At 35.8% G+C, this 20,444-nt stretch overlaps 1 protein-coding gene across 2 annotated transcripts in view; it reads right to left on the bottom strand.

Annotated features, from left to right (window-relative positions):
• The window catches only part of RagC-D (Ras-related GTP binding C/D), a 215,556-nt gene that overhangs the window by 164,723 nt on the left and 30,389 nt on the right, over positions 1-20,444 (bottom strand). For both annotated transcript variants that reach the window (XM_090391300.1, XM_090391301.1), the window contains exon 3: positions 6,278-6,372. In XM_090391300.1, the coding sequence (XP_090247426.1) occupies positions 6,278-6,372 (95 nt within the window). The remainder of the gene's footprint in view (positions 1-6,277; positions 6,373-20,444) is intronic.

Raw genomic sequence — 20,444 nt, forward strand, 5'->3', positions numbered from 1 at the left:
CATCAAAACTGACCATTATGTCATTATGTTGAAGTGTTAGGTTTTCTATACTGGCTTTGAAGTGGGCTGAGTTTTTTTTATGTGTGATGGTGTATTGCCAGTATAGTGTGAGAGCGCTTTGGCTAAATGCTTGGCTAGTTTGTAAGTGGGGGAATCAATGCCATCCACTATGGGATGTAATGGCACATTTTCTTTGTGTATTTTTGGGAGCCCATATATGCGGGGGGGGGGGGTCTAGAGTTATAGGGTTTTAGTCTGTTGGTAATCTCCACAGGCCAAGAAGCGACCTTCTTAAGGAGCCTGTGGAGTTTTCTAATTTGTGAGTTGGTGGGATTGTAATCAATGGGGAGGTAAGTGGAATGATCTAATAATAAAGCCTTGAGCTTACCTGTGTAGTCTTTAAGATTGAGTACCACAGTGGCGTTCCCCTTATTCGCTTTGGTGATCACTATTTCTTTGTTTCTCTTCAATTCTTGTAGTGACTTGTATTCACTAATGGATATGTTGGATTTTGGAGGTTTTGCTTTATTGAGAACACAGGCTACATCCAATCTAATATTGTTGGCGATGTGGCTTGGAAGTGGGCGAATCCCGCGTTCAATTTGGATCATTAATTCCTCGGCCAGTAATTTCTTAGGAGCAATGGCGAAGTTGTGACCACGTGACAAAGCATTGAGTGCTTCAGGCTTCAAGGTAGCTGAAGAAAGGTTAACTACAGTGTTGGTTTGTAGTTTAGGTTTGGACGCCGAGTTCTTTATTAATTTATCAAACTTGTTGATATGTCGGCTCCGTATTCGTTCAAATTCTTTTTTAGCTTCCGTACACGAGACGTCATGTAGGACTGACCAAAGCTCGTAATTAAGAGTAAGTGAAAGCTCATTTTCTAGCGTTAAAATAGCTCTGTTTATGTCGGCTAGGGAACCGCGTGTAGCGGTAATTTGCTCCCGAAGTAATGCCTGGCTAGCCCTGTTGTAAATACGGAGAGCTTTCTGTGAGACGAAGCGGTGTTTAAATTTTACACAGTTCGGGATGACTTGATTATCCCGGCAGCGTTTTAGGAATGCCAGACGGTTAAGTTGTCTGGATAACTTCAGCTTCAGTTTGCCATAATGGCGGGCCTTGCATGCGAAGAGATCTCCGTGGATGATCATTATTCTTGTTGAGAGGCTTATACGCTGGTTAAACATGATAACTAATATTTAAGGAATTGACAGCGTATACTAGAAATATAAATTAAATAAACTTTAATATATACTTTCCGATATTTCAGCAAACGTCACGTTGCCATCTTCTTGGGAACTTACCACAAAGACACGTGCACAGCAGCTAAAAGTGCACAGTAGCTCTCGTGTACGGCAGCTAAAAAAGAATTTGAACGAATACGGAGCCGACATATCAACAAGTTTGATAAATTAATAAAGAACTCGGCGTCCAAACCTAAACTACAAACCAACACTGTAGTTAACCTTTCTTCAGCTACCTTGAAGCCTGAGGCACTCAATGCTCTGTCACGTGGTCACAACTTCGCCATTGCTCCTAAGAAATTACCGGCCAAGGAATTAATGATCCAAATTGAACGCGGGATTCGCCAACTTCAAAAACCACATCGCCAACGATATTAGATTGGATGTAGCCTGTGTTCTCAATAAAGCAAAACCTCCAAAATCCAACATATCCATTAGTGAATACAAGTCACTACAAGAATTGAAGAGAAACAAAGAAATAGTGATCACCAAAGCGGATAAGGGGAACGCCACTGTGGTACTCAATCTTAAAGACTACACAGGTAAGCTCAAGGCTTTATTATTAGATCGTTCCACTTACCTCCCCATTGATTACAATCCCACCAACTCACAAATTAGAAAACTCCACAGGCTCCTTAAGAAGGTCGCTTCTTGGCCTGTGGAGATTACCAATAGACTAAAACCCCATAACTCTAGACCCCCCCCCGCATATATGGGCTCCCAAAAATACACAAAGAAAATGTGCCATTACGTCCCATAGTGGATGGCATTGATTCCCCCACTTTCAAACTAGCCAAGCATTTAGCCAACGCGCTCTCACACTATACTGGCAATACACCATCACACATAAAAAAACTCAGCCCACTTCAAAGCCAGTATAGAAAACCTTACACTCCAACATAATGACATAATGGTCAGTTTTGATGTCTCCTCCCTATTCACGAATGTCCCCCTCAAAGAAACCTTAGAGCTAATCCAAGCTAAATTTCCTCCCGATATCTCACCCTATTTCAGTTTACAATGAACTCAGGCTATTTCGTTTGGCAGGAAAAATTCTACAAACAGATAGAGAGGACAGCCATGGGTTCACCACTTTCTCCACCCTTGGCCAACTTCTTCATGGAGACGTTTGAAGAGAAAGCCTGAAAATCAACCCCACAAAAACCTACCATATGGCTTCGCTACGTTGATGATGTTTTCGCTTTTTGGCCACATGGCCCGGATTCACTCCTCTCCTTCCTAACACACTTAAACAACCAACACCCTAGAATCAAGTTCACCCTGGAAAAAGAGGAAAACAATAACCTCCCCTTCCTAGACACACTAGTCGCCCGCTAACCTGATGGAACCTTGGTTTTCTCAGTTTATAGAAAACCCACCCATATAGGCATATACATTCACCAACAATCCCATCACCCCCCCTCGCAACAATATGGAGTTATTAAGACATTATTCAACAGGGCAAAAATAATCTGTTCAAATGATCAAGCCCTAACCACTGAACTAAATCACATCCGTGACACTTTCTCAGCCAATGGCTACCCCCTCCAAAAAATCCAAAAATACTTAACCCAGTTATCCACAACCCACCACCCCTCCCCTTCACAAAAAAGATTACTCTAAATCCATCACCATTCCCTACATCCGAGGCACCTCGAAAAAAATCAATAAAATCTTAAAAAAACATGACTTGACCACTTGTTACAGACCACATAGAAAACTGGCATCTGTTATCCGCTCCACTAAAGACCAACCACTTCCCCTAGACCTACCTGGTGTATACCAGGTCCCTTGCAGCTGTAAATTGTCCTACTTTGGCCAAACAGCCAGGACAGCAAATATCAGGATCTCAGAACACAAGGATTACATCCGATTTCACCAGTACAGCCACTCTGGGCTTGCAGACCACGCTCTGGATACTCGCCTCAGAATAAGATGGAAGAAAGCCACAGTAATACACCACAGCAAGTTCAAGTATGAAAGACTATTCATGGAATCAGCCTCGGCCCTTAGGAACATGCCAAACCTCAACAAATTTGGATGCATGAGACTGCCCCAAATTTGGGAAACTTTTATCAGAAGAATTTCAGCCCAAAGGCCAAGAACTACCAATATAGCCTGCCAGTGGGGCACCATCAGGACTTTAGGAAAACGTTAGCTTCCTAGCATCAGTCTCATTTGCTGTTATTAGTACTTGTGTGCACGTGTCTTTGTAGTAAGTTCCCAAGAAGATGGTAACGTGACGTTTGCCGAAATATCGGAAAGTATATATTAAAGTTTATTTAATTTATATTTCTAGTATACGCTGTCAATTCCTTAAATATTAGTTATCATATTAAAATTCATTATATGTATGTGTGTGTTCTCCATGAAATGTAAATAAAAATCTTATGATCCTAACGAATTTAATGTTTGTTTTTTTCATTATTTTGCTTATATTTCAGGTTTGGAACCAATCTTCACTTTTTCTATGGAGTCAGTAGTTCTTTTTACGCGAATTCTATTTACACGTAATTTTTAGGAACGTATCTATCGTGTAAAAAGAGGTTTAGGTGTGTGTGTGTGTGTGTGTGTGTGTGTGTGTATATATATATATTCATATTTATATATACTGACTATAACTGAGACTAGAATAACAATTAAATTTATTCAAAATGCAACATGTTTCATCGGATTGTCCGACTTCTTCAGGCATGGGAACATAGAAAGAAAATAAACACTATAAGAAACATCGTATCAGTATACAAACGACTATCATAAAATTCCATTAGTTTTGAACTGTAGCTGCAGTCCGTGTTAAAGTTCTACTGTTAAGCAGCAGCGTGCGTCTGATTTCATGAGTGTGCCAATATCGGATAGCAGAGCTGAAAGAGTCCGGTAGATTATAGCTAAGGTTATTATTTATGTGATGACGGTTCACAACAATTTCCTTAGACGCGACTATGCGGCACTCCACCTTGTCACGGCATATATGAAGGTTTGAGGTTGTTGTCCAGTTTATCTCATGTTGACAGCCTTCATCATTTGTGTTTACTGAAAACAGTACGTCGCTTGACAGGGCACTTGCTCTAGTTCTTTTGTAGGCAATGTCCCTCTAGTGTTCTTCCAGACGTAGGAGGATGGATTTTTCATTTTGGCCATAGTATTGCTTCCTGCAGTCACATGTGATTTTGTACACTCCTGGGAATTGTAAATGGTTGTGAGCTTGTTTGTATTTGCTTAAAATCGATCTTAGTTTAGGAAGAGTAGAGAAATAGGTTTTTATGTTGAACTTTTGTAAAATTCTTCTTAGTTTCGTGGAGAGCGAGCTGATATATGGTAAGGACATATAACCTTTGGGATTGTCTTGTGTTTCTGAGTTGTTTTGAAGGCGGCAGTATAGATGCTTATTAATAGTTTTCGACGAGTAGCCATTACTTGTGAAGGTTCTTTGTAGATGTTGTAGTTCATCATCTGACAATACAGATCTGGCACGATGTGCTAGGGTTGAGATGATACCCACTTTCTGTGCAGGATAGTGATGTGAGGATGCATGCAGATCTGTGTGTGTAGATTTTCTAAAGATTGAGATTTTAATAGAATCAGATGTCTTAGTAAGTCTTATGTCCAGGAAGGGAAGAGATCCATTTTCTTCAATCTCCATTGTTAATTTGATATCTTGGTGGAAGTTGTTTAAATGATTTAAAAAAGACTGAAGGTTATCGGTGCCATGTTCCCAGATAAGAAATATGTCATCCACAAATCTCAACCAAATTTTTGGTTTAAGAGTAGCTGAGGAGATTGCCTTTTGTTCGAAATCTTCAAAAAGATGTTGGCTACTATAGGAGACAGGGAGACAGGAGACATTATATATATATATATATATATATATATATATATATAGAGAGAGAGAGATTATTTTACACAATTTTGTATGACAATTTCCCATACTTTAGGAATAGTAAGAACTTACTATTCATGAAGTATGGGAAATTGTCATACAAAATTGTGTAAAATAATCTTTATATATATATATATTTTTTTTTCCCAGTTATATTTAATTTACTTCTATAACACGTTACTGTTATAGAAGTTCCGACCTGTAATAATAAACAAACTGAGTTTGTTTATTATTACAGGTCGGAAAATTTAGCTTTTCTTTTACGAACATTGTTGTTTTTAAAGTGTAACTATTTTGCTTGTATAACAGTTGGAAAAATGTACGTAGAGTGTTAATACCTGCAAATACTGCGTTCTACATAAACCAATGTCACTTCGCTCTATGATAAGTTTCCTTTTATTCTGGGACTTTTTAAAACAAAATCCGATTTCATGAAGTATTTTCCTTAAAGTTTCTCTTTTCCAAGGAAAATTAATTTTTTCTTTAAGCACAGGAATCAATTTCGGAACAGTTGGCACTCTTTTCTCGAATACGTAAAATTCGTGAATAGCTCTTCTTATAACGTCTACATCAAAATCATTCAAAGCTACGGTTTCGATGGTTTTCTTTCTCTGGCGCTTTTTTTTTTTCTTAGGAGATTTAAATTTTGGCTTACCTTCACCTTTTGATTCCCTGCGAATTCTTTTAACAGTCGACCCCGATACGCCCGCAATTGCACTTGCACGTTTTATGACTTGAGAAAGGGGAACAAGAAGACAGCCTTCTGACGATTCTTTTTCGCAGAATGTCAGCACATTATTCAATATTCCTTTGCAAGAGCTACTGAAACGTTTAACAACAGAACTTGTTGACTGTACTGGATCCATCATACAAATTAATAATAAAAAAATAATGCAAAAAGAGAACAACAAAAATCAAGCTAGTACTAATACAGCGACAGACAAGAAAGCACGTGATTTCGCATGTTGGCGACCAATTCGTACATCCTTCATTTCTTTCTCCCCTTCAGCATGAATCGACTATTCTTGGCACAAAGCCAAGAAGGGATCTAGAAATGGTGGGCGAACTATAACTAATATTCACACTCCACTAGTGTGTGTGGGGGGGGGGGGGGTGAGTGAGAGAAAAATAAAGCTGAGAATGTAATACTTACCATCTTTTACAATTTTATTAGTACTTTCCAAAAATAAGGTCTCATTGGGAGACATTTTATGGAACACAACTTTCTGTATGGATGATTTTCCGCTCCTAAAAATGTACAAACAGTTGTGTTATTATTTATGAACTTGTTTTAAATGTGTATTTGAACATAAACATGTCACTTTATTTATATATATATATATATATATATATATATATATATATATATATATATATATATATATATATATATATATATATATATATATATATATTTGTATTAGGATTTACTTGGTTAAACAACATCTTTTTTTGATTTAATTTAAATGACTAAAACACCAAGATTAATAAAGAATAAGGTTTAATGGGGACACTACAAGTTTCGTTGGTAAACCAACTTCTTCAGGTGTCAAAGTACAAAGAATTATACACAATAATCCGACAGAAACATTACATAATAACAACAGATCTGCTAGAAAATGTTGTACAGTTTAAATTGGAGTCCGCACTACAGTTCCAGCTGTATGTTTATGCATGCGTGTGATATTGCAAGAATGCCAGCACTGGACAGCAGAGCTGTGCGAATCAAGTAAACTGTAGTTAAGGCTGCTATTCATGTGGGTTGAATCGAGGGTAATTTTTTTAGACTCAGGAATATGTCTTTCAAGTTCATAACATTTGTGAATATTAGAAGTTTGAGACCAGTCTATTTGATGTTGGCAGCCTTCACCAGAGTTTATAGAGAACAAGGCGTGGCTGGTGAGAGTGCTGGCTCGGGTTCTGTTATAGGATATATCTCTTTTGTGCTCTTCAACATGGAGAAGGATAGATTTATCAGTCTGTCCATAGTAAGGTTTTTCCACAATTACACATAATCTTGTATACTCCTGGGAACTGAAGATGGTGATGTTTTTCTTTAGGTTGCCTAAGGATAGAATGGAGTTTAGGAAAAGTAGAGAAACATGTTTTGATGTTTTAGCCAGTTTGAGGGAGAGGGAACTAATGAAAGGCAAGGAGATGCAAGCTCTGGGGGGGGGGGGGGGGAGTAGAATCTTTGTTAGTTGGTTGACGACGGCGAAAAAGAAATTTCTCAATGCTTTTTAAAATAAAACCATTATTAAGAAAGGTCCTTTTGAGGAAATTAAGTTCATTTTCAAGCTCTACATCATCTGATAATAAGGATCTGGCCCGATGTGCAAGGGTGGAAATAATGCCAAATTTCTGTGGAGGGTAGTGGTAGACAGATGCATGAAGGTATTTGTCTGTATGTGTTGACTTCCTAAAGATTGAAATTTTAATATTATCAGAGCACCTTGTAAGTTTTATGTCTCAAAAAAAGGCAATTGTTAGTTTTTAGCTCATAGGTGAATTTGATCTTGTGATGAAAGTTATTTAAATGATCCAGAAAAACTTTGAGGTTATCTACTATTCCCATTGTGTCAACTGAAGTTACTTTAGATTCGAGGACAAGATCTTTAGACAAAACTCCGGACTAGCTATGGGTAGTCTGCTTTCCCCATTGCTAGCTAATATATTTTTCGAAGACTTGGAAGAAAAAGCGATTTGCTCGGCCATACTTAAACCTAAAATCTGGCTCCATTATATAGATGATGTTTTTCTTTTATGAGAACATGGCCTAGACAACCTCAAAGTTTCTCTGGATCATCTAAATAACTTTCATCACAAGATCAAATTCACCTATGAGCTAGAAACTAACAATTGCTTTTTTTGAGACATAAAACTTACAAGGTGCTCTGATAATATTAAAATTTCAATCCTTTAGTAAGCCAACACATACAGACAGATAACTTCATGCATCTGTCTACCACTACCCTCCACAGAAATTTGGCATTATTTCCACCCTTGCACATTGGGTCAGATCCTTATTATCAGATGATGTAGAGCTTGAAAATGAACTTAATTTCCTCAAAAGGACTTTTCTTAATAATGGTTTTTACTTTAAAAAGCATTGAGAAATTTCTTTTTTGCCATCGTCAACCAACTAACGAAAATTCTACTACCCCCCACAGCTTACATCTCCTTGCCTTTCATTAGTTCCCTCTCCCCCAAACTGAGCTAAAATTTTAAAAAAGTTCAACATCAAAACATGCTTCTCTACTTTTCCTAAACTCCGTTCTATCCTTAGTCAACCTAAAGAAAGACATCACCATCTTCAGTTCCCAGGAATATATAAGATTATGTGTAATTGTGGAAACCTTACTACAGACAGACTGATAAATCTATCCTTCTCCATGTTGAAGAGCACAAAAGAGATATATCCTATAACAGAATCTGAGCCAGCGCCCTCGTCGGCCACGTCTTGTTCTCTATAAACTCTGATGAAGGCTGTCAACATCAAATAGACTGGTCTCAAACTTCTAATTTTCACAAATGTTATGATGAACTTGAAAGACATATTCCTGAGTTTAAAGAAATTACCCTCAATTCAACCCACATGAAGAGCAGCCTTAGCTACAGTTTACCTGATTCGCACAGCTCTGCTGTCCAGTGCTGGTGTTCTCGCGATATCACACGCACGCATAAACATACAGCTGGAACTGTAGCGTGGACTCCAATTTAAACTGTACAACAGTTTCTAGTAGATCTGTTGTTGTTATTATATAATGTTTCTGTCGGATTATTGTGTATAATTCTTTGTACTTTGACACCTGAAGAAGTTGGTTTACTAACGAAACTAGTAGTGTCCCCATTAAACCTTATTCTTTGTTATTCTCGGTCTTTTAGTCATTTAAATTAAATCAATATATATATATGTAAATAAGTTTTTTTACCTTGGGTAATGTATATATCAGGGTTACCAAGTAATTTTATAAACTTGGTTATTTTACTCCTAATCCCAAGTAAGCAAACAGTCAAGTTTGCACCTGAACGTAGTTCAAGTCTAAAGGTGGTGCAACACCAGGGCAACTCATTGTAAAGGTGGATAAAGATCTGATCACTATTCACTATTATTATTTTTTACCTTGGGTAATATACATTACCCAAGGTAAAAAAACTTATTTACATCTATATCTCCTCCAGAGATTCTTATTCAAAATAAAAACACATTGTAGTAGCTTGTATAGGTAAAGTTGATAAGGCTCTGTATTACTAAATACCTTGGTATTTAGGGTCTAGCTAGTCACTGAGGAGACCTCAAAAAAGGTTGAAACCGGTCTGGGTAGTGACCCCACCCATAATGTATTGCAGTATTACATCTCTTAGTGAGATGTGCTTTACATTATGGAAAATACTAAGAATAGTGATCAGAGCTTTACCCACCTTTACAATGAGTTGCCCTGGTGTTGCACCACCTTTAGACTTTGAACTACGTTCAGGTGCAAACTTGACTGTTTGCTTACTTGGGATTAGAAGTAAAATAATCAAATTATAAAATTACTTGGTAACCCTAATATATATAGGGAACTCACCCAGGATTACTAATTAAGAGGCAAAGACAGATAACAAAGTTACTTATCTTTCTGTCTAGTTTAATAAGAGATGCTATAAACTGACAGGGAAGGACTAACTCGCTGTGAAATTAAATTCTGACTTAAATATTTTGTACATAATAAAATTCACCTTAGAAAACATATATAAAAACTCATCAATTACATTATTAGCGACAAAAAAAATTACTACAGCACCAAACGATTTCATTTTGGATTTCTACCTTCAGCCCATGAGGTGTTACCCAAAAATTCAGGGAATTTAACAATTAAAAAAAAAAAAATCCCAACTGGTAGGTTCCACCATCTCCTTGAAAGTAATCCCCTGTATGTATACAATGATTCCAGTAGTTTTTCCAAAATTCCATGCATCCCTGGAAGTCCTCAAGTGTGACTGTGGTGAGCACCTTCTGCCTGGATCTTCTCAATCATGTCAAAATGTTGCCCTTTCAGCCAGAATTTCATCTTGGAGAACAGGAAAAAGTTGCAGGGGGACAAGGTCAGGCAAATAGGAGAGATGTGGAATAACTGTTTTTGGAAAATAAACTGCAGCATGTGTCTCATATTCAAAAAATCCAACAAAACGCATTGAATGTCCCATACAACAGTCCTATGATCTCACAAACATGGATAGTTTGCCTATGATCTGTAAGGATGGCCTCTCTCTCTCTCTCTCACACACACACACTTTTGTGATGTTTCTTGGTATTGTGCTAGCTGACAATCATCCAGAACACTCATTGTCATCAACAGACATTCATCCATCTTTGAAGCACTTGTACCACAAAAAAAGTTTTGCTCTGGCTCATAGCACTATCACCACATCCTTCCTTAGGCATTTGAGAGGTTTCTGCAGCAGTTGAGGTTGAAGCAAAATTTGATGCCAATTCTTTGCTCCTTAAAATCTGCCATTTCAGTTGGAAAGGAAAATTGTTGAACTAAAACGTGTTGTTATAAAAGCACACATAACTCAAGAACGCAGCCTCTCACCTGTTGGCATACTGATTCAAAAAGGTACTGCTCATCCCTTATCGCAGCAGAAGGCTGTACTACAATCAGTTCGCACATGATATTCAAATTCCCCAAACTTTTGGATAGTCCTTGTATAGTTTAATATAAGAACAGCATACTTAAAGTAGACTTATCTGGCAAGAGCTTCTGCTGAAAAATAGGGTGGTGTAAAAACTCTATGTAGCTTAAAAAATTCCAAAGCACATTACATCGATTTTTTACATAGTTCAAGTCCCATGAAAACTGTAAATAACCTTGTTTGTTTCTATGTATATTTTGCAAAATATTAATGTAGTTAACCCTGTGGGAAGTGAATGTATTTACTGTTCTAATGTCAAAAACAAAGACAATGCTTTCCCAGGAGAACTTTGTATATGTATATAGTTATGTGTAAGAGCGCAGGAAAAGTTGTTTACTAGTTTTGTATATAAGAGTTGCTTACTGCACTAAGACCTTTAAAGATAGTATCTAAGAGTGCCACTAGGTTTAGAGAAGTTTCCACGGCCCCGAAAGGAGAAGCAAAGTATCAAAGAGGTCCGCTAGTTTTAGAGACAAGTTTCTACGCCTGGCAAAATACAATCAAGATTGCACGGGGAGAACAAAGAGCGGGTTAAACTTAAAAGAAGATAAAAGAGTCATGCCAAATTCTTTGGGGTTTACTACCCTTAGTGCAAAGCTCTGAGATCAGAGAATAAAAAGGGACTGAGCCAAGCATAAGGGGCTTCCCGGTTCCAGTCGCCGGAAGAGAGGAGCTTCCAGGCCAGAGAGAGGGATCACGGTTGAGAGTTGGCAGCAGTTCAAGCTATTGGAGACAGCAGTCGTCCAGGCATTTTTGGTGAGCCAAAGCAGAGGAGAAAAGGCGATGTAACTTATCCGAAGCAACTTCGCTTGGAAGATTTTCTTTTATGCCGTGGGAGAACAACCTTTTCCTGGTTGCAGTCCACAGCCCACTATTTTCCCGATCAGATATTACTGAAGCCAGACATTTCTGAGGAAGTTCAAAATCTGAGATGAAAGAAATGCCATAAGACAGTAGTGAAAGATTTTTGACTGAATGTGCGATGCAGTGTCTTTTTGTAAGTTCAAATCTTTTGTATATTCCCTCTCATAGTAGGTTGTACAAGGACTTTTAAGAGATTGTTCGGTGGTAGTAGTAGTAGTAAGAACTGTCATTAAGAGAATCGATTGGCATATTGGAAGTTGATATAAAATTTGTAAAGATAACTTAACAGAGAGTTAGCTAACCTCTTTGCAAGTAAACTAGAAATTTAATAAGTTGAATTTGTAAGCAGAGAGCAAATAAGATTGCGAGTTAAAGAAGTTAATTAGTGTTAAAGTAAATAGGTTATAATTTATGCTAAAGATTTTATAAATGGATGGAGAAAGCAATTTCCCTATTGTTTAATTCATGTAAAATTTGTAAATAAATGTGTTTTAATTATTTTGTTAAAAGTGCTCTTTTATTGATCTTTTATTACCTGATCTTTTATTTTACAACTGCACTGATCTAAAATAAATCGGACTTGTGAGTGGGAAATAATTTAAGGCAATAAAAACACAGTTCAGTTACTTACGAACCACGACTGTTAAAATAAACATTGATAAAAGAAACTTTGCTCGTGAGAGAGAGGGAAATCTACCGGAAGTTTTATTTGTCTTATGCCAATGAAATGATACATTTGTGGTGCAGTCTGACAAAAATAAATTTCCAGTATTCATAGTTATTCGACTAGTAAATATGGAAGGTGGATAAACATAGTACGCAGTAGAGAAAATGAGAAAGGATAAGAGAGAAAAAACGCATTAGAGTAAAGTTATAAAGAATTAAGAATAGAATAAAGATAGAAGAGAGTAAAGATAAAGATATTTTACATATATAGGCAGAAAAAAATAATATACATTTACAATGGCGTACAAAGCAAAAGATATTACAGTGGAGTAGGGAGAGAAGCATGCAGAATTAATGGCAGATAGGTTGATGGTATGAAGTCAACAATATGGTTGTGATTGTAACTGAAGCAAGGCTGAGAACCAGTGTCTTTGCTATATATTCTATATGCTAAATGGCTACACATTCAGCTTCTAGAATAACCTGCCCAGAATTAATATCTATAGACTAATCTGTTTTATATGCAGGAAACTACATATAAGATTTTTTCCTTATCTTAGCCGGCCTGGTTGGCTGAGTGGTTAGAGTATCGGCTCTCCAGCCAAGAGGCTGGAAGTTCAAATCCTGCCTAGGTCATGGAGGTTTGTGATTATCCTATTAACTGTTTACCATATGCACTGCCGTAACCTGTGTCACAGTGCAGTATGACCTGCGATGTCTTTGCAACATAAAAAAATTAAATCAAACCCTTATCCTATACATCAATGATGTGTTGTAGTTTAATTTCAAATTAAGAGTCAGGATTCATGTTAGCTCCAGTGTACAAATCCCCCCCCCCCCCAACACTTCAAACAGTTGGAATTTTTTAAATTCAAGCAGTTCAGAAAGTTTTAGAAAGCTAAAAGTCGTTTTAATATTAGGCTACAGTCGATTAGTAATATTTTCTAAATACGGCTAAATTATAAAAATATCGTGGCATATACTCAAAAGAAATATAATAACGGAGAAAAACTCATGTAAAAAACTTATTTAACGTAAAATTTTCACCTTTGTCGTAGGCATCTTCAGTACAGGATCATAGAACGACAATTAAACAATACCAGACAATTCTAAAAAAGTACCACCTAAGTAGCTATTTTCTTATTTTGGACAAACCTGAAGATCTGCTTTTATTCATCTAGAACAATGGTTCCCATCCCAACAGTGAGTTGGGAAAGAAAAATTACTACACTAAAAGTACAAACCACAGATTTAATTTTACAATATTTATAACACAGAAATAAGTACAGCTTCATGTTAAATATTGATAATGATGATCAAGTATTTAACAAACTTTTGATTTATTATTATTAATAATATTTATTTGTGTTATCTGAAAAAGTCTGTAATAATTAGTATACAGATCAGTAGCCGACTGAAACAGAATGGTGAGATCATTCAGCTTGCTTTGATGCACTTAGTTTCTTGAAATCAGGCTCAAAAGATGCAAGATACAGTCTTAAATCCAGACTTGCATTAAGCTTGTTAATGTACTTATATTTTATGAAGGTATAAGAAGAAAAAGCTCTCTCTCTCTCTCCACTAGTTCAGTATTAGTAAATGGCAAGAGGTTTTGAAGTGTCTCCATTAGTGGTGATTCAAACTTAACATTTATTGTTCCATAACTAACGTTTTGTATTTTGTTTACTTTACTTGTTTTTCTGCCATTGATTATTTTTTGTGTACCCCTGAACAGCCCAGTAAGTACCCCTGGGGGTACGCATACCACTGGTTGGGAACCGATGATCTAGAAGAACACAAGTCTTATATTAAATACAAAGAGCCTGAACAGCCTGGACTTGCTGAACATGCTATCTGCACTAAACAGTTTACTGGAACAAGATAAGAGTTCTTCATAGAAGTTGTTTCCTTATAGAATGTCTTTATAAAGAAACATGCAAAGCTTTACTTCACTGTCCTAACTTAAACAGATCCAATGGTCTACATCTATCCCCTTTGTGAGAGAGAGTATTTTTTTAAATTTGCTAATCTTTCCTAACTTTATGTTTGGAATAAAGAATTATTGACCATTATGAGAAATTATTGACCATTTTAGTTATCTTGCATTAGCTACTTAGGTGGAATTTTTAAAATTGTCTGTTATTGTTTAATTGGCATCCTATGATTCCATACTGAAGATACCTATGACACTTAGGTGAAAATTTTATATTAAATAAGTTTTTTTTACGAGTTTTCCTCTGTTTTTATATTTCTTTTGATTAGGTCAACTCACGGTATTCCATTAATGAAACAAATGGCATGTACCACTATAAGTTTTGCAAGTGAAAATGAAATAGAATATAAAGATTAAAAGCAGCTCTCTGATCTCCCTTCTGTGAGACTTCATCCTGCCAATGGTAAGCAGCCAACATGATGAATCTAAAAAAGTTATCCTCATATTTCTGATATCAAGACTATGCTGACCAATATATACAAGAAGCATAAATGCAAAAGACAATCTTGACACTTAGTTTAGTACATTTTCTAGTGTGTTTTCTCAAGATGTATATCAAATACTGTGATAATACAGCATAATTACAGTGCTATGATTAATTGTTGTGGCTGTTAACTAGGATTTTCATGATACCATATTGTTGGGAAGGTTGATGAAGAGAAGCTTGTGAATATATCTATCTTCCTTACGTTTTCTGTAAATTGAGAAAGAAAAAGAGATGTGTGATGGCTGTGAAGTGTAGTAAGAATGAGAAGAATGAGTAATGTGTCTGAGCAATGTTACTAAATGGAGAATACATCAGTTTATCTTAGCCAGATAGGGTTTAGAACTTCAGTAACAATAGTTTATATATATATATATATATATATATATATATATATATATATTAATTAGTTTAAATGACTGATACCGAGAGATAAAGAGGTGACATGGTTTATTTAAAACGATACTACTAGCTTACTAGTTTCGTTGAATGGATCAACTTCTTCAGGTATCAACAATCAAAGAAATATACAAAAAAATAACAGACTTAAAAATTGCATTAACAGTACTAGTACAAAAAACAGTAGTACATTTTGAAAACAGTAATGTGAGCTTGAGTTCCAAATAAAAGTTGACTACGTGCTGTCACGAGTGCGCCAGTATTGAACAGAGGTAACATGTGCGTCAGAGAGATCGAAACTTAGGCTGTTATTGATATGGGAAGGATCTAAGGTATTTCTCTAGATTTGACAATCTTTCTTTCAAGTTCATCATAGCACACATGGATATTAGAAGTTTGTGTCCAGTCCACAATGTGTTGGCGGCCTTCATCTGAGTTAACAGATGAAGGCCGCCAGAAGTTAACAGATGAAGTTATCACGTGTGCTATGATGAACTTGAAAAAAAGATTGTCGAATCTAGAGAAATTACCTTAGATTCTTCCCATATCAATAACAGCCTAAGTTTCAATCTCTCTGACGCACACATTGCCTCTGTTCAATACTGGTGCACTCGTGACAGCACGTAGTCAACTTTTATTTGGAACTTAAGCTCGCATTACTGTTTTCAAAATGTACTACTGTCTTTTGTACTAGTACCGTTAATGCAATTTTTTAAGTCTCTGTTACTTTTTTGTATATTTCTTTGATTGTGATACCTGAAGAAATTGATCCAGTCAACGAAACTAGTAAACTAGTAGTATCTTTTTAAATAAACCATGTCATCTCTTTATCTCTCGGTATCAGTCATTTAAACTAATTAATAATATTTTCTACCGAGTAAAAATGAACAATCACAATATATATATATATAAATAAATTGGCTAGAGGAGGAAAGAGGGGAGTACATATTCTGTTTATATGCAGTGCCCCTCCAAGTGAAGTAATGTGCATGGGCAGCAAAATTGAAGAGATCAGAAATGTCCAGTGAGAAAACATTCTTAAAGTACGAGAACAGGAGATGGCAAAAAAAAATTAATTAAAATTAATCAAAATTAACCATGATATTGGTACTGCTTGTAACTATATTCTGAATTAAAGATTTGAAGTAGGTGGAAAATTTTATATAAGTATGGTCAGTTAAGAAGGTTATACAGATAGCTAATTCTGTAAACCCCCTTTACTGGCTATTCTTCATCTTCTGCTTACTTCAAATCTTTGCAATAATGATATCACTTAGTTTGACATCATTTCTTTATTCACCAATCTCTCTCTTTATGACACTTTTAACTATACTTTAAAAATGTTTTCTTCTTGGACCAATCCAATTTTGCAATCCATCCTGGTTACTTCACTTTAAAAGATATCACATCCAAGCAGAAGGCACAATCAATAGGCTCCTTTCTCTAGCCAATTTCTATATGGAGCACAGAAAAACATGCTTTTGATGGTACATCCTCAAACTTCTATCTGGCTAAGATACACTGATGATGTGTTCTCCATTTGAAAACATGACTCAGAAAAAAAAAATAACAATGGTCTGTGTTTTCAAGATACTTTAATCATACATCTTGCTAACAGTACTTTTTCTCAGTTTGATTCAGGTAGATATCTTCCCAAACCTTCCAATCATCCTTCCTTCCAACAGTATTATATCATAAAAACTCCAATTAACTGAACACCAACTACTGTTCCAACCAGACTTGTTCACGGCCAAACTCTCCTTTATTTTATCACATCTTCAATAAATTTAATTTAATCCTTTATCCAAGTGTGAGCAAACAAAGTTTGCACCTGAAAATATCTTCAGGACTGGGGTAAGGTAGTACAACACTGGATAACTCGTAGCAAAGGTGGACCAAGCTAACATCACTCCAATCTCAGTATCTCCCATAATACAAAACACATCTCCTTGCGGATATGTATAATGTTATGCATTAAGGGAAGGGCCACTATCCAGACTAGTTTCAACCTTTATTGAGGTCTCTTCAGTGGGAGCCAGGCCCAGAAGTGGAGAGATACCAGGCAGAAGCAATGCCGAGGTCATCTATACTATAGGAGTTGCCAAAAGGTGTGCCACCTTTTTATTAAATTACTCTGGATTTAGAGATGTTGAAAGTTTATTTTTCATTCGGTTAGACTATAATAAATTCAGTTTAATCCTTTATCCAAGTGTGAGCAAACAAAGTTTGTGCTGAAAATATCTTCAGGACTGGGGTAAGGTAGTACAACACCGGGCAACTAAGGGAAGAGCCACTATCCAGAAGCCCAGAAGTTAATCATACATCTTGCTAACAGTACTCTTTCTCAGTTTGAAGAAAACCAACCCAAACAGGTAGATATCTTCCCAAACCTTCCGATCATCCTTTCTTCCAACAGTATTATATCATAAAAACTCCAATTAACTGAACACCAACTACGCAAACTTTGTTTGCTCAAGCTTGGATAAAGGATTAAACTAAATTTATTATAGTCTAACCAAGTGAAAAATAAACTTTCAACATCTTTCTCTAAATCCAGAGTAATTTAATAAAAAGGTGGCACACCTTTTGGCAACTCCTATAGGTATAGATGACCTCGCCATTGCTTCTACCTGGTATCTCTCCACTTCTGGGCCTGGCTCCCACTGAAGAAACCTCAATAAAGGTTGAAACTAGTCTGGGTAGTGGCCCTTCCCTTAATGCATAACATTATACATATCTGCAAGGAGATGCGTTTTGTATTATGGGAGATACTGAGATAGGAGTGATGTTAGCTTGGTCCACCTTTGCTATGAGTTTCCCGGTGTTGTACTACCTTACCCCAGTCCTGAAGATATTTTCAGGCGCAAACTGTTTGTTCACACTTGGATAAAGGATTAAACTAAATTTATTATAGTCTAACCAAGTGAAAAATAAACTTTCATTATCGCATCTTCCTATCCAACAACTGCAATGCTGATAAAATTAAGAGAATACTTTCTCCTCCCTGCATCTCTTTCAACATACAGATTACAGTAATGCTATTGCTATATGTACTCAGAAAAAAAAAAAAAAAAAGTTTAAAGAAATATAATCTCTATAATACTTTCAAACCTTACTTGAAGTCAACTCCTTCCCTTCTCAGTTCCAGGTGTATACAAGGTTCCTGTTCTTGCAACTTGCCCTATTATAATCAAACTGGAAGATCTGTCAACATCAATCTTGAGGAACTCAGATATATCCACTGCCACAAATACAGGCCAGTCAGGTCTAGGTAACCATGACTTGGACACCTTACACAAAAATAAATGGCAACAAACTATTAAACTTCAATGCAGCAAATACAAATATGGCTTTTTTGGATTCAGCAGATTTAAAAACCAACCAAATCTGAATAAATACTGCTGTGTGAAGCTTTCCAAGATTTGGAAAACAGCAATTCTTAAGACATCCTCCCTATCAGCCAAGGCCAGCTGTCTAGCAATACCCACAGAGGATGCTACTCTTAGGACTTCAGTCCTTAGAAGTTCAGTCTCTAATATCTTTCACTTATTTATCTGTGTGCATCATTACAATTCTCATATCATATCCCAGATGATGAATGTGACAGAAACAAAATATTGGAACCATTAATTTGTGTTTAATTCTTTCACTGTGCTGTTTTCACCCTATTAAACATTCATGAGCTTCAAACAGCACCTAAGCCTAAATACACAAGTAAACTGCTTATTATGGACAGACAGGAAGTTCTATTAACATCCCTCTCAGAGAACATAATAAATACATTTGCTACCATAGTTAGGGTAAGTTGGGATTAGCAGACCAAGCATTTAGACATTTTTTCAAATAGAATTACTCAGAAGAAAGCCAGTGTCCCACAAAAGTTGCTACAAGTCATAGAGAATATTTTTGGAATCGACAGTAGCTTATGAAACATTCTGCAAACCCCAACAAGTATGGCTATGTTAATTTACCAAAAATATGATAGACATTCATCAAGATCAATTTAATATATATTAAGTTTCTCTTTATCCAACAATAAATAAAGACTAGTTCTTTGTTTTGTCCATTACAATGTTAATGCTGTTCCAACTAATAACTGCTTCTTGGTGTTTGTAGCATATTACAAACTATTTTTTTCTCTGAAGAAGTTGGATATAACACCAGTGAAATATCAGCAACTAAATAAATACCACAGTTGGTTTTGTTCCTTTAGTGGTGTGAATTTGATGCAGTACTATAACAGTATCCTACTTACTTCTTGATGGTACACACCAGGAATATGATGATGATTACATTTGATTTCGTTGAACTTAAAACTAAGCAATGCTTTAAAACAAAAATCACCCTTAAAAAAAAATTTCAGAATACCATAACATGATTCATAAGATGGTCTAACCAAGTTGCCAATGGATATGAAATCTTGTACAGTCTTTCTTAAGATTCCTGTCCAGAAGAATTCAAGGGTATCACAGAGATAGATTGCCAAGTTCTACTACTTACCTACCTTATGACTGCTAAGCATAAGCGAAAAAAAGAAGCAAAATGAAATAAACAAGGACAAAGTTGTTAGCATATAACCAATAAATAAATTTAAAAAAAAAAAAAATACATACCCTAAACAGAAAATGACTGTCAATCAATTATTCCAAAAAATTACAAGCAGCTAAGATGCACTGAATATGTAGTCATAAAAACATACAAAAACCATTAATGCACATAAACAATATTTCATCTCTGTAATATATAGGAAGTACAAGCTAAGTCAGCCATTCAAAAATCAGCCAGGTATTACTAAATGAAAAACAGAGTTCATGAAAACTGCATCACATTCAACATACATTTAAACCCAAAGATTCAGTCTTTGGGTTTAAATGAATCCTAATATTGGCAGTTCAATTTGTCCTGTTTCTCAGCACTTAAAATTCTGTGCCTCTGTTAATCTTTCTAACCCCCCCCCCATCCCCATTTTTTTTTTCTTTTTGATCAAATTTTAAAAATGCATAAGTTATTAATATAAGAACATGTAAAGCTGAAAATTTATCTGGAACTCTAAAAGAGCAAAAATAGAAAAATTTAAAAATAAAACTAAAGATCAAAAAAAAAAAAGAAACATGAAACAGGATGCATATAGTGTAAGAAACTTAAAATATACTGAACTTCGCAAAACAATAAGGAAAAAGATAAAAGGATATAAGACATTTCAATACAAAAATGATGAGAACAGCAATAAAAAAC

This window comes from Typopeltis vanoorti, chromosome 4 (assembly GCF_054136105.1).
Source record: "Typopeltis vanoorti isolate ZY-2024b chromosome 4, IOZ_Tvanoo_1.0, whole genome shotgun sequence".
NCBI lineage: Eukaryota > Metazoa > Arthropoda > Arachnida > Uropygi > Thelyphonidae > Typopeltis > Typopeltis vanoorti.